Source organism: Grus americana, chromosome 1 (assembly GCF_028858705.1).
Source record: "Grus americana isolate bGruAme1 chromosome 1, bGruAme1.mat, whole genome shotgun sequence".
NCBI lineage: Eukaryota > Metazoa > Chordata > Aves > Gruiformes > Gruidae > Grus > Grus americana.
In genome coordinates this window covers 97,666,265-97,680,691 of record NC_072852.1, presented here as the reverse complement: position 1 = coordinate 97,680,691, position 14,427 = coordinate 97,666,265, and the positions used below count along the sequence as shown (strand labels likewise).

The 14,427-nt window shown below is 43.4% G+C and overlaps 2 protein-coding genes across 2 annotated transcripts in view; one reads left to right on the top strand and one right to left on the bottom strand.

Annotated features, from left to right (window-relative positions):
* The window catches only part of MYH15 (myosin heavy chain 15), a 50,617-nt gene that overhangs the window by 1,942 nt on the left and 34,248 nt on the right, over positions 1-14,427 (top strand). Inside the window, exons 2-11 of the mRNA XM_054813635.1 lie at positions 1,268-1,413; positions 2,536-2,639; positions 3,150-3,293; positions 5,003-5,159; positions 6,583-6,610; positions 7,705-7,798; positions 10,426-10,446; positions 11,049-11,141; positions 12,441-12,504; positions 12,601-12,699. Coding sequence (XP_054669610.1) covers positions 1,323-1,413; positions 2,536-2,639; positions 3,150-3,293; positions 5,003-5,159; positions 6,583-6,610; positions 7,705-7,798; positions 10,426-10,446; positions 11,049-11,141; positions 12,441-12,504; positions 12,601-12,699 — 895 coding nt within the window. The 5' untranslated portion in view covers positions 1,268-1,322. The remainder of the gene's footprint in view (positions 1-1,267; positions 1,414-2,535; positions 2,640-3,149; positions 3,294-5,002; positions 5,160-6,582; positions 6,611-7,704; positions 7,799-10,425; positions 10,447-11,048; positions 11,142-12,440; positions 12,505-12,600; positions 12,700-14,427) is intronic.
* HHLA2 (HERV-H LTR-associating 2) overlaps positions 7,805-14,427 on the bottom strand; it is a 60,423-nt gene continuing 53,800 nt past the window's right edge. Inside the window, exon 9 of the transcript XR_008575512.1 lies at positions 7,805-11,304. The gene's annotated coding sequence lies outside the window, so the exon portion shown is untranslated. The remainder of the gene's footprint in view (positions 11,305-14,427) is intronic.

Here is a 14,427-nt window from a genome sequence, read left to right as displayed (position 1 = left end):
CACAGTAAATAAAATAAGGGAAGAGCTAATATCTGAGGGTCACTTGTACAGCTCCGAATAATAATCAAATGGCGTCTTGACTTTAAAGAAAAAAAAAATCTCAAATTCTTAAATTTTGTGTGTGTGTGTACACCTTTTAGCAGTGGAACTTCTTTTAGACCTTTTCTGGACAGCACCCTGAGTATTTTACATGTGTATGTATGTATTTGTGTGTGTATTAAAAAAACCCAAAAAACCAAGCCAAACATACCTGTATGATTACTTTGGGGAGTACGTAACAATCAAAGTAGTTGTTTGGCAGTACAAACCCAGCAAATCAGTCTCACTTACACCCATGTCCCCTGCCATCTCTTTCACGATAAAAGGCTCCTAAACATCGTGGCCTCGTCATTTGAGAAAACAAGTGTAGGTATTAAGCTGGACTAATAAGCCAGACTAATAAGCTCAAATCAATCTAAAAAAACCATGAAGCCCTTGCACCATCTGCAACACGGCAGATACATGTGCCCTCTGCCATGCCTTGCTGCAGGGGGATACCCCAACTGGTGAATTCGGAGGTACCAGCAACTTGGGAAGCTGCACCAGCACGGGGCCTGCCCGAGCTGTGTTAGTCTCAGTTTTACTAACGTGCTAATTCATGCAACCAGAGGAGCGTGCTGCAGGTAGCAGAGCTGTTTCCAGCTTCGGTGCTGGCTTTCTCCAGCACAAGCGTGGGCACACATCCCTGGAGCCGCACCAAGGCTGTAACGCACGCCCTTGCAGCAGTTCTCAGTTTGCAGCAGTGAAGTCTTGCTCCATGATTCCCAGAAAATGCCTGCCTGAGATAATGCTTGAAGTGTCTGAGTGGCATGGTCCCAGGGAGACGTGCTGGAGACATGCTGCATGCCTGCTCCGGGTGAATTTGAAAGGGGCCAGAACAGAACCCCCCTCCAGCTAAGTGGTTTTTAAAATCACAGCTTCAAGTGGTCCAATTTATCTCCCGCACTTTAAGCACCATTCGTGCCACAAAGAAGAGATTAAATTCTCCTGCGGAGATAATTGCGACCCATATCCAGGTTTCAAACTACACAGGATCTGGCTGGCTTTAAATAAGCTGAGCCAGGGAAGGGTTTAACTAAGGGTGTAGTATAGCCCCAAATCTCTGTTAGGTATTTGCGATTCAAATTAATCATCACTTTGATCAGCTGCCTGCCACATTGTGTTAAGTGTTTTGCGTTTCCTCAGATTGTCCATGAAATAGACTTATTCCCCTCCTTTTCTTTGGTAGACCAGGTCCCTTTCTTTTTCTTCTTTGAGCTGCGCCACCTTGAACCCTTGCCAAGATGATGGACATGTCGGAATTCGGGGAGGCTGCTCCCTTCCTCCGAAAGAGTGAGAAGGAGCTGATGATGGCACAGACCGTCGCCTTCGATGGTGAGTAGCAGGACCCTTTATGCTGCCAGTGGCCGGTTAAGGGGGATAAGGGTTACGTCTAAGTGTAGTGGTGGGAATGCAGAGCAAAGCGGGATGTAAAGCTTCCGTTGTTGCTGCTGGGCTGCTGCTGTTGCTTGAGGAAGCTGGTTCAAGCTGGTTCAAGCTGGTTCTGGTTTCTTTATTCTGCAAAGCTATTAAAAACCCCGCAGGCAGTACTAAATAGAAATAACCTATCCATTTATGGTAAGTAAGTAATTAACTAGATTCAGAAGCAAGGCATATTTCTACTGCCCTGCTAAAGGATGGATCACTTCTTTGTCCATCTGAAAGAAAAATGCCACACATTGATGTTCCTGTAATGGGAGAGATTCTGTGGCCTGACTACGTGTCTCGTTATGTTGTACCTGTTCATCTGTTTGCTTTGCAGGCTGTATGACAATCTTATGTTAGCTTTTACTTTCCCATAAGTTATTTTTCATGAAATGGATTTATATGAGCCCTGAGGTGTAGTACTAAGTATAAATACACCGATAACCACAGCATTTCGCTATTCAGAATAGTTGCTGTAACTAATGACCTGAAGTTTAGGGCAGCTGCACCAAACTCTAAGAAGCCACATACATAACTCAATGATGTGGGTTATTAACATTGCTGTTTTTCAAGACAAACCTCAGCAGAATGTGCAGGAATAAGGTTGAATCTGATAACTGGCAGGCAAATAACGTGGGCCGAAGTCCTCGCTCAGATTGCAATTTTCTGTGTGACTTTTTAGCAAATGCCTTAATTTGGGCTTGGATCTCAGTTCCTCCATCTGCACGCTGGTGATAGTGATTATGGATTTCCTGTGGAGGCTGAGGCTTAGCTAGCATTTGTGAAATATTTTGACACCTTGTGCTGGAAGGATCTAGAGGAAGCCAAGTGGTAGTTTCAAAGGGGAGACAACATTTGGGAGCCCTATGCTTTTTGCTCTGGCAGGCAGCTCCCCAGCACTGCTGATCTGCTGTGGTCCCAGAGGTTCTGTGTCGCTTGTGCAGAAAAAGCAACCCAGCAATCTCATTTAGCTAGGCAGGGCGTTACTGTTTGATGCAAGGCTGTGAACTCTCAGTCTCCTTAATTTCACAGGGAAGAAGAAATGTTGGGTTCCTGATGAAAAGAAAGCTTATGTTGAAGCTGAAATTACAGAAACCAGCGGTGGCAAAGTGACCGTGGAGACGACAGATGGAAGGGTACAGAATTGTTTTTGTCTGACCCATGGATAACAAGACCGGAGTAGCAAGCTCCAGAAATTACCTGTCCCACCTTAAGCTCAGTTTCCTGTGTCGTGAAATGGGCTGCGAATAGGAAGCCCCGGTAACTGATGCCATATCAAAATGACACAAGTAAAAGCACCAAGGGAAAATCAGCGACGTGGCGGTGGGTAAGCGAGCATCAGCCCGGGCAGTCTGTGAGCAGAGATATGCAACCAGCCAGTTCCGGTTTGGACCGCAGAGTTGAAAACCTAGGCTGTAGCTAAATCGCACGGCTCCTTTCACAGCCACAGCAACGCGCCCCTTACTTTATCCCAGCCTTCCATTCTTATGATAGCTGTGAAAACAAACGGTGTTATATACAATGACTGGGTCTGAGCTGAAGCACTTCTCTCTGCAGGGGAAAAAAATATACTTTCCTATAAGGTGTGTGAAGCAACAGAAAATCCCAGTGTTTTCCAGTGTTGCTGCACTTATTTGTCTTTGCAGACCATGACTATAAAAGAAGATGACTTGCAGTCAATGAACCCTCCCAAATTTGACATGATCGAGGACATGGCTATGCTGACCCATCTGAACGAGGCGTCTGTGTTGTACAATCTGAGAAAGCGCTACAGCAACTGGATGATCTATGTAAGGGTCTTTACAAGGGTATATTTAGAAATCTCTATTTCAAGTGCAGATTTCATGTTCGAACATGTTGTGTTCTTCATATTCAGTTTACAACTTTGATAAGTCACAAAACTGAGGGTCTTGCTCATGTTTTCAGTAAAGAAGTTGCTTGGAGCTGGCTTGTGTGTGAATACAGACAGACAAAACTGAACGAATAAGATGGTGTAAATAAAATTCTTTGGTTTCACTTGCTTGCCTTGGAGGGGGGTGTTAAGGGACATATTTTCAGCAATCAAGGCATTGGGGAGACCTAGTTTATTTTTCCTCTCCTAATATTAATCCATGTCAATACCCGTCGTGAGGATTTCCTTGTTAAGAAACAATGCCTCAAGCTTAGAGCACACACATAACTTGTTTTAAGTATGAGCCTTTCTATCTTTAGTTCAGTAATATTATTCCCTTCATTTTCAGTGCTGACATCTCTCTTGTTTCACTCTGGCCTTTTCCCTTGCTCTGTATCTTCCCCATGACATCATTAACATAATTCCTGTCAGCACCAGAACAAGCTTCAGTAGCATCTAATTTTATAAGGCCAAACTTTTGCTCTCAGTTTGCTGCATTCAATTGTGTCTGAAATCAGTCAGGGGAATCTACAGATCTTTTTCTAGCCAATCTCTGTTCTGGTTTTTGGTGTTCATCAGAAGAGAAAATCCAACTTTTTTCTATTTAAATTGTGATTGTTAATAATTTTCTGCATTGCTCTAATAACCTCTGTATGGACATGTATGGCCTAAAGCATAGCTTTGCTTGCAGGTCAGTATAGGTAGCAAATTAAATTTATCATCTTGTTGGTTGGGGTTTTTCTTTTTCTTTTGGAAAATAGGACTGAGGACTCATGCCAAGACCAGTCTGGAGCAGGTCCTAATGCTATTTTTAGGGGAAGACACCTGGATATCACCTGAACATTTTAGAATGTAATTGAGCTCATAAATCTATATGCACATGGTAATAACAGGGTTTCTTTGAAGATTTTTGCTTCAACCTGGACTAAGTACGTGAAAAGTTACCAGCTAGCACCGATTCCCTGGGGTAACAACTGCAAACTCATTCTTCCTCAGAACGACCAAGCCCCAGCTACCTGATGTAGATAGCCCAAAGAGCAACTATAAAGATAGATTTTTACAACCTCTGTTTCTCCAAAAGCTGAAAAAAGCTCCACAGCTTTGGGGAATAACACTATGAAGTTGTTTTCTCTTTGAACACCCACCAGAAATTGCCCCAAGGTGCTCACATCAAATTGACAATGGGAGATTGTTTCTCCTTGTGAGAATGGAGTTCAAAGAGGAAAGCTGTAACTTTTCTTTCCTTCATAAATGACTGTTGTCAAGAGGAAACAACTCTCATAGGGTAGCAAGGCAGAAAATCAGAGGTAGGTCTATTTGCTGCTCCTTTGTTTTGCTGAAGGGGCTGTTTCTGTTTCTGGTTGTCACCTTGAAAATGCTTTTGCCCCTCTGGAAAACTGTTTAATATCTTAGTTTTGATATCAATTGCCAATAGGAAGTCACTTAGCGGACCAGTAGCTTTAGAAATTCAGATCAAAGGCTGAAATTCAAGTCAGAATTCAAACTCAAATCAGAAGCTGGCAACACCAGGTCCTGCTCGGTTAACTAAGACTTTTTTCTTATTCCTTGAGTGATTTTCCTCACTCTTGTTTTTGTGTTCCTCTCTAGACCTATTCTGGTTTATTCTGTGTGACTATAAATCCCTACAAGTGGTTGCCTGTCTACAAGTCGGAGGTCGTTGCTGCATACAAAGGCAAAAGGCGCTCAGAGGCTCCTCCCCACATCTTCTCCATTGCTGACAACGCGTACCATGACATGCTGCGTAGTAAGTGGCACTGTTCGCTTTCAAATTTCATTTTATTTTATCTAGCCGAAGTGATGGAAGTTTGCGAGACCTTTTGCAATGTGTAACAAATGTGCAAATACTCTACAAGCAACAGGGGCCTGGCAGTCTGCATCCATTTTTATTTTTTTTTTTAAACTTCCCTGAATGTTCCTGTGGTACTTATGGTAACAGTAAGCTCTCTCTATGCATTATCTACAAGGTGCACAACTTTAGCTGTCTGAACTGGATGAACCCATCAGTTTGTAACAGAAATGGGGCCATGCCCCAAACGTCTGTAAGTGTTTTCCCAACGTCAAAAATAAACTTACAGTCAGTTTATGCTCAGTATTCAAATGCCTATAAGATGTATGAATTCAAAGGTTAGTGAAGCCAGTTATCTAAGGTGTTGCATGCACATCACTTGCACGAACCTGCCATAGGTCAGCGTTGCACTGACTGCCGTGGGTCTGGACACCAATGCTGCAACAAAGAACTCCAGATTTTCCTGTGAAATTTTCTCACTCTGACCCTCAAGTTACTGGGAAAAAAAAGAGGTTATCAGCGGAGGGCAGCAGTGATGTGTTCCTGTCAGGTTCTGTGAGGCAGCAGGGTAAATCCCAAAGAGACTTGGTGGGAACACATCCTGCTGTCACCTGGTTTTAATAAAATGGAAAGTGCCACAGCTGTGAGAGGACAGAAGGCGCTGTGCAGAGGCGATGTGTGTGTGGCTGCAAAGAGATGCTCTTTTATCAGATAAGGGTGAAATATGGCCAGGCTGCCCAATATGTAGCCTGTCATGATGACTGGAATTAAAAAAGAAAAGAGCGATTTAGGCTCAATGGCTTGGGAATGTGTTATGATTTAGCATTTGCTGAACTTGGTTGATAATATATTAAGGTTGCAAAGTGTTCTAATAAATGCTTATTTCTGGTCAGGCCATTGACAGTAGGGACATTATAAAACTCCATTCCAACAGCATGGCCAACTGAAGAAGAGTATGTATGCATAGTAAGGAACAGCCTGTGAACAATCAGCAAAATTACTTAGGCTGGTCTAGTATTGCAGGAGCAGAAGGGCCAGATGCAAGCAAAACTTACTCTAGAGTAAGAAAAGAAGCATTTTGATGACAGGAAATTACTCTATTATAGTTTCCCAGACACAGAGGGAACGTGCATGACTGACAGGTCTTTAATATCAACTTGTACAAAACACAAGAGGAGGATTCAGGGCAGGGCTAGAACTTGCACTGCTGGAGGTTGGACTAGGTGATACTAGTTATTATCTTTCCATCTCTGCTTCATGTTATTTTCTCCTGTCTTTGCAGGACTGATTCTGGAATAGTTGGTACTCCTTTGCAATTATAACAAGCAATTTGTACAACCTACTAACTTCCTCTTTTTTTTTTTTTTCCCCCCCTCCACAGACCGGGAGAATCAGTCTATGCTGATCACGTAAGTGCTTCTTTTTTAACTGATTTGAGACTCTGTTGCTGTGAAAAACTTTGAAGACAAAAAAATCGTACTGAAATAAAAGTTGTCCCTTGAAAGCTCAGCTAAATTGCCTGGAACTTGATTCAAGCCAACTAATTGGCTATTTGGCTATCTGATGGCTGCCTTGAGCCCCATGGGCAACGAGTAGCTAAGGATTTGATGGAGTCTGGCCTGTTTCTGATCCCCATGTGGTGTTCATTCCAAGTAGGCAGGAAAATAACTCAGCAGGCAGTTAAATAAGCTTCTTCCAGGGTTAGCCTTGCTGTGGCTGCCCTCTTTGAACACGGAAGACTCCTTTCACAATGAGAACAATCAACCATTGGAATAATCTCCCCAGGGAAGTGGTGGATTCCTCAACATTGGACACTGTTAAGATTCGGCTGGATGCGGTGCTGGGCCATCTTGTCTAGACATTGCTTTTGTCTAGACAGAGCTTTTTCCAACAAAGGTTGGACCAGATGATCCTTGAGGTCCCTTCCAACCTGGCATTCTATGATTCTACAATTCTTTTCAATGTGGTTGCTCTTGCTGCAAATTATATTTAAGAATGTTGTGTAGACACATCTAAAAGGAGGGAGATGACCAAGGCACAAAAGAACAGGCATGTCATTTACTGGCAAGCATGAAAGATGGAGAGTTGGGTGCCTCTCTGTACAGTTCACGTGTGCTTCCTGGATAATGCCAGCAAATTACTGCAGCTTTTCTGTACGTTTTCTAATTCATTAGCTATATATAGGTATACCTCAGATCCTCAGTCTGGATGTCTGTAATAAAACTTCATGCCCTTAAAAGAAGCTCAGCGTAGCATGGCTTTGTACTAGATTTCTGAGCCCAGTCACATGAAAAATCAATTGCTGCTATCATAGGCATTCGCCTCTTCATTCAGTCACTTTAATATGGTTTCCATTGACATGGCCAAATGACAGGCTGCAGAAATCAGAGTCAGTGATTCTGAGAACAGCCTGTGTGGGGGGAGGAGCTGGCAGGACAGGAGGGTGAAAGGATAAGTTACAGCTGTTTGAGAAATGCCTATGTTATCTCCCTCCTTCCTTTAGTGGAGAATCCGGTGCTGGCAAGACTGTCAACACGAAACGCGTCATCCAGTACTTTGCCACCGTGGCAGCCCTGGGTGAACCTGGTAAAAAGAGCGTAAGTCTGCTGGTGGCTGTTTCATCTCACACTCCCGAGGTTTTCCTGTTGCGTACAACTAACCTTGCAAGTCTGCATCCTGAGCACGAGACCATGCGCTAGACCTCAACAGGCACGGTTAGGAAGAGAAACTGTTGGGAAAAGATACTGACGCTTCTACACAGCGTTACTGAGAGCACGCTGTTCTGAAGGCAGGAAGGCAGTGCTCCCCTGAACTCGCCACGCTCCAGACACAGCAGCAAAACCACTCCTGGTTCTGAACAGCTTGTTGCTGCTGCTTTTTTCTAGGAGTTTTAGCATTCGTGTGTGTCTCGAAGGGTTCGAGATAACGACGGATTTCATTGGAATGTGCTAGTTTGAATTTATAAGCTGTGGTGGGTTGACCCTGGCTGGAGGCCAGGTGCCCAGCAGAGCCACTATCTCACTTCCCTCATTCACCAAACAGGGGAGAAAAGGTATAACGAAATGCTTGTGGGTCAAGATAAGGACAGGGAGAGATCACTCACTAATTGTTGTCACGAGCAAAACAGACCGAACTTAGAGAGGAAATTAATCTGATTTATTACTAGGCAAAACAGAGTAGAGCAATGAGAAATAAAATCAAATCTTAAAACACCTCCCCCCACCCCTCCCCTCTTCCCGGGCTCAACTTCACTCCCGATTTCTCTCCCTCCTCCCCCCTCAGCAGCACAGGGGGACGGGGAATGGGGGTTACAGTCAGTTCATCACACGTTGTTTCTGCCGCTTCTTCATCCTCAGGGGGAGGACTCCTCTCATCGTTCCCCTGCTCCAGCATGGAGTCCCTCTCACGGGGTGCAGACCTTCAGGAGCAAACTGCTCCAGCGTGGGGTCCCCCATGGGGTCACAAGTCCTGCCAGGAACCCTGCCCTGGTGTGGGCTCCCCTCTTCACGGGTCCACCGGTCCTGCCAGGAACTTGCCCCAGCGTGGGCTTCCCACGGGCCACAGCCTCCTTCAGGTGCCTCCACCTGCTCCGGCGTGGGGTCCTCCACGGGCTGCACGTGGAATCGCTACACTCCCTCATCCTTCCTCCATGGGCTGCAGGGGGACAGCCTGCTTCACCATGGCCTTCACCACGGGCTGCAGGGGGATCTCTGCTCCGGCGCCTGGAGCTCCTCCTGCCCCTCCTTCTGCACTGACCTGGGTGTCTGCAGAGTTTCTTACATCTTCTCACTCCTCTCTCTGGCTGCAAAAGCTCTCTCTCTCTAAGTGTTTTTCTTCTTCTTAACTATGTTATCACAGAGGCGCTGATTGGCTTGGCCTTGGCCAGCGGCGGGTCCGTCTTGGAGCCGGCTGGCATTGGCTCTGTCAGACACAGGGGAAGCTTCTAGCAGCTTCTCACAGAAGCCACCCCTGTAGCCCCACCCCTACCAAAATCTTGCCACGCAAACCCAACACATAAGCCCTGCCAGTGGGTTGGCAGAGGGTGCACAAGAAGTTGGGAGGGAACACAGAGAGGACAGCAAACCCAAAACATAGCCCCATACTAGCTACTATGACAAAAATTCACCCTCTCAGCTGAAACCAGGACAGTGTGTTAAATATGTTTCTGATTGTGTTAAATCTGGTCAAAAGATGGGGACACTGTGAAGATTAAGAAATTTGGGTTTTTTCACAGGGAAAATAGACTTCAAAAGGACTAGGATTATCGTTTCTCATCAAAACGTCTGTTTTGTTGAAAGCTTTTTTGTCCACAAAAAAAGAATGTTTTGACAAATATTTTTTTTCAATCAGCTTTTCTATATTTCTCTTTGGATAAGTGCTGTTCTGCTTATAAGTGCTCTCTAAGGTTACTGTGAATACTGTATTCACGCTGCTTTTATCTTGTGTTGCTATGAGCTTATTCACTGCAAGCTTCACTGCACTTGAAGGCTCAACGGTCTTTTGTGGTGAATTAACTGATTCCTATGAACTATATTTATAAGGCCAAAGTTTCAGCTAGGTTTGGATTCTATATGTATAATTCTTGTCACCAAAATCTAACATATGTTCATCTGAGGCCTGCAAGGGTCTCAACAAATGATTGAGTGGTCCAGAGCCAGCTTTCTGCATGCTCATAATGGTGTCTGTAGCCTGGTGTGGTCATGGAACAATTGTGCACATAACAGATATTGCAGCTGGAAGATATTCCATGTAATTTGTCAACTCAGGTCACATTTTATTTTCATTATCATAACCTCCTTTTTTTAAATATCCAAGAGTTCAAATGCAGCACGAGCTAATTGTCTAAAACTTGTCTGTTTGCATTTACATCCTTTTATTCTTACTACCTGGCACCAGTCTCTTTTGTCTGTCCAGTTAGTTAGCCTTTTGGTTCATTGTGGAACATCTCCAGAGCAAAACCAGGTAGATGTTTGGATCAGCAGTTAAAACAACAAGCTGGGTAGGAACAGCACTCGGCTATTTTGTGATGTATGGTGAACACAAAATAACAGTCACACATGCTTTTTGAAGGAAGGCTTCAAAAAGTCCTACTGGTGTGTTGGTGCCCATAGACATCTAACCTTGCTAATCTTTATCTTTTGTGATGTCCTTCATCTTAGTACTGACATTCTCTCTCTTTTTTTTTTTTTTTTTTTTTCTCTCTGTTGTGTTCCTCTTTCAACAGCAACCAGCTACCAGAACTGGGGTAAGTCATCAACTTTGCTATTTTGTATTTCCCATGTGAAAATGGTACCAAGCTCTGTGAGTCCGTGTCACGAACCTCAGCATTTCACTTTGTGTGGTTCCCCTCATGAAGGATCCCTGAAGTCCAGGCAGTTAAAGTAGTTTGCTTCAGCAAACTGAAGTTTTTGTGAGTGACAGACAATGCTTTTCTCATCTCCAAAAATCCCAAATATTACAAGCTCTGAATGCTTTCAAATCTAATGCATTTTGGTGCTTGTCACTGTCTTTGATAGCCCCTCTTCTACACACACTCACTTGGATGTCCCCACGTGCTTCACAGTACATGGGAAGATATGGTGATTTCTTTCATAGGCAGATGGCATAAAATATAAAATCTACAAAGCAAAACAGTAGACAGCAGCAGAATGTTTGAGGCCTTTTAAGCACTCATAATTGACTGACGATCTTGCTGTTATACCATTCACACTGTGCCACCCCTGGGGTGGAGCTAAATCACTTTGCTACCCTGTCTTGTCTGTAAGTGAAAGCATGGCTGAGTTATAGTTGACAGCTGAGTTTGTGGCCGGTAGGTTTTTTCAACAATATTTCAACCTTGATTTCTAGGGAACCTTGGAGGATCAAATCATTCAAGCAAACCCAGCCCTAGAAGCTTTTGGAAATGCCAAAACCCTGAGAAACGATAACTCCTCACGTTTTGTAAGTCTGTAACACAGCGTAATGATGTCCTCTTCAACAATGGCCAGTTAATAACATCTCTGTAGTAATCCCTTCATAAGTTGCTTCTCATTTTGTCCACTAAAATGGCTGGATTTCCACACAGAGGAAGAATAACAAAGTAGGATCTAACCAGGAAAAACTACTGAAAAGATAACAAGAAACAAAGAAAGATCCACCCTGAATAATTGTTTAAACTGTACATGATCAGGAGACAAGCAAAGTGTGGGTTTATGAAGCCCTTTGAATAGCAATGGCAGATCTTCCGCAGGACTGCCTCTGCTGCATAGCCTTATTTTCCTACCATGTCTTCCACCAACCTAAGTCATTCCCTCTCCCTATATTAGCTCTACTTTGTCGTGAAGTGTCAGAAATGCACCACAGTCCCTGCTCCCTCCCACAACTTCCCCCTCTGCGGACCCACACATCTTCCTTTCAGCCATACCATTCACCTTTTTGGCTGAGTAAGCTGCCCCTCCTTCTCCCTCTGTGCTGATGTGACCTTGGGCCTCTCCTCATTTCCACCAGGCTTGCAGGAGAGCAATCCCCTCGGGAGCTCTGCCTCTGCCACATCTGGTTGACATTGGCTCAGACGTCCAAAAGGAATGGCATGAGGATGACAGTCTGAGTTTATAGCCCACGCTTCCCTAACAAATCCAGTTAAAAATGAAATTGGAAGGGGTGGAGAGGGTTAACGGTTGTAGGCATCTGTGAAAAGCTACACAATTGTATAAGGAGTTTGTCAGTTGGAACGGAAATTAATTATTTAAAAAAGTGGATGTGCTTGAATATGATAAATTAAATGAAAACTAGTCAATTTTTAGGAATTTTGGAGGATGAATATGCAAATTTAATGGGCAAAGCAGTGTAAAATCACAGCACTCTTTTGACGTAAGTAGTTGCGTGTAAGTTAGGACTGCAAATAAGGAGTCAAAAAAGGAGCCTGTGTGTCTCATGCCTGGGCTTATTGCTCTGAGTCCTGCATTACAGTAAACCTGCATCATGAAACTGGAAGCTACGTGCATTCCCCTGTCTTAGCCTGTCAGATAAGTACACTGTTATCCTTTCCCCGCAAGCTGATTACATAGCTGCGTCTACAGATTTAGGCTTGGAAAAGCGTAATATCATTGTTTGATATTTCTCATTGAAAATCTGCCTGTGCTAAGCCAAGGACTTAGCATAAACTGATTCTTTGGGTTAAATGATTGCCTTCAAACAGTATCCTTTGTTTCCCTGTGTATACTATATGCACTAATTAGAATATTCTTCTGTGTGAATTAGGGTAAATTTATCCGAATCCATTTTGGAACCACAGGCAAGCTGTCATCTGCTGATATTGAGATTTGTAAGCAGCAAACTCTCTCCTTTTAAAAAATACAATTGCTCATCTGAAAGCTTGGAGAACCGTTCTTTCTCACTGAATTTTCCTTTGTGTGACTAGATTTATTGGAGAAATCCCGAGTGATTTTCCAGCAACCGGGCGAAAGAGACTACCACATCTTCTACCAAATCCTATCAGGAAAGAAACCAGAGTTACTGGGTAAGCATTATGTCGATCCACAGCTTTTAAGAACCAACCTTCAGCTGAATAGACGGTGGCTGAGGAGGGGGCAGGGGGCAAACGCACATGCAGAAAGGCCCTTACGCTTCCACTTGACGAAACCAAACTTCCATTGGCAAATACACTCTTTTAAAGACACCCTTCCAATGGCAGCAACAGCGACCATTTTTCTGTGATATACTGATGCAGGTACCCTATAAAGCGAAGTGATATTACAGACTCGTCTGAGGGAATAAGACTCAGACAGGACTTTTAAAATGTAGCATTATAAAGGCAAAAAAATGTCACACTGAATTTGTGTAATCCAAGGTCTCAAAATATCTCGAAAATGCTACACCTCTAAAGCATTTGTGGTGATAAAACTTCAGTTATTCAGATTTTCACATATGAGGAGATTTGCTTATAGGTCCATGAAGAAAAGCTAGTTCCCTCTTTCAGCCCCAAGTGCCAATACGGGCATCCTGGCATGTTGTGTAGCAAGAGGGAATATGCAAAGCTGCCTGTCGCTGATGGCGTGGCGATTTACCCCTTTCAAGTTTTCCCTGGCTGAATTGGGTCCCGTAGACCTGCTGGAGAGGAGCAGAGAGCAGATGAGGTGTCTCTGCTCCCATCCCCTAATGCTTTGAATAAAACCTTCACTAGTTATTTAAGTGATGTGGTTTGCTGAATTTAATTTCTGCTCTGAAGATACATATTTTATAAAATACATTGAAAAGTCACTTTATTGCTGCACTAAACTGCTACTAAGCCATAGCATTCATAATCTGTTTTGAAGTCTTATTATCCTGACAGTGCGTGGCCAAGTCCCTAACCCTCTTAGCTTTTACTGGCCTAATTAATGACAATTACAGGAAAGATTTCAAGGAAGCATTGCACTGAGATTCCTGTGTGAATCCCTGTGCTGGGAAAATACGGTCTTTCTCATAAACTCTCTGTCTGTATACTCCACAACAGCACACACTTTTCTGGCCAAGACGAGCTTGTCTGCAGGCTCTTGAAGAGGCTGAAACCAATGGGGACTTCTGTTTTGTAGACAAGAAATGTATGTGTTTGTATATGAACACATACTTTCTAAATATAGATAAGAATAAGTACAGAAAAATATAAATGTAGATAAATAACATACATAGCAAAGTAATACAGACTTATAGAGAAGATGATTTTTTGTACACACAGTTTGATACTTATATGTATTTACATAAATACATATTTAGATGTGTAGGTATGTGTGTATGTATATCAAAGATTGAAATCTAGACCAAACCTTGGTCTGCTGAATGTGGGTGAAACTTTCTGCTGATTTGGGGAAGCAGGACTCTCCCTGTAGTTTTGGAGTGAGCTAGCTTTCTAGAAAACAACTCTACCTTTTGGGGTTTTGATGCAAAGGAAAAGGCAAGACGAGAGAAAGAGAGCGCCATATTCAGACTTTTGTTCATCAAGAGCCAACTGTCTTCTGCAAAAAGTCCTGGAAGTCGCTGTTTTGTGAGACTGTTATAAAAGAGAGGAACTGTGCTCATTGTCCTTGTCTTGGATCATATTAAAATCTTTTTTCTCCTCTGTACTTAGATGGGATTTTTACCCCTACAGGCATGCAAGGCAGAAAGTAGGGCTATATGGGAAATGATGAACTCAGCTGCAAAACATGCTTAATAGATGCCTATGCAGTGTTCCCATATTCTTTTTTTTTTCACGCTTTCTCTAAATCTT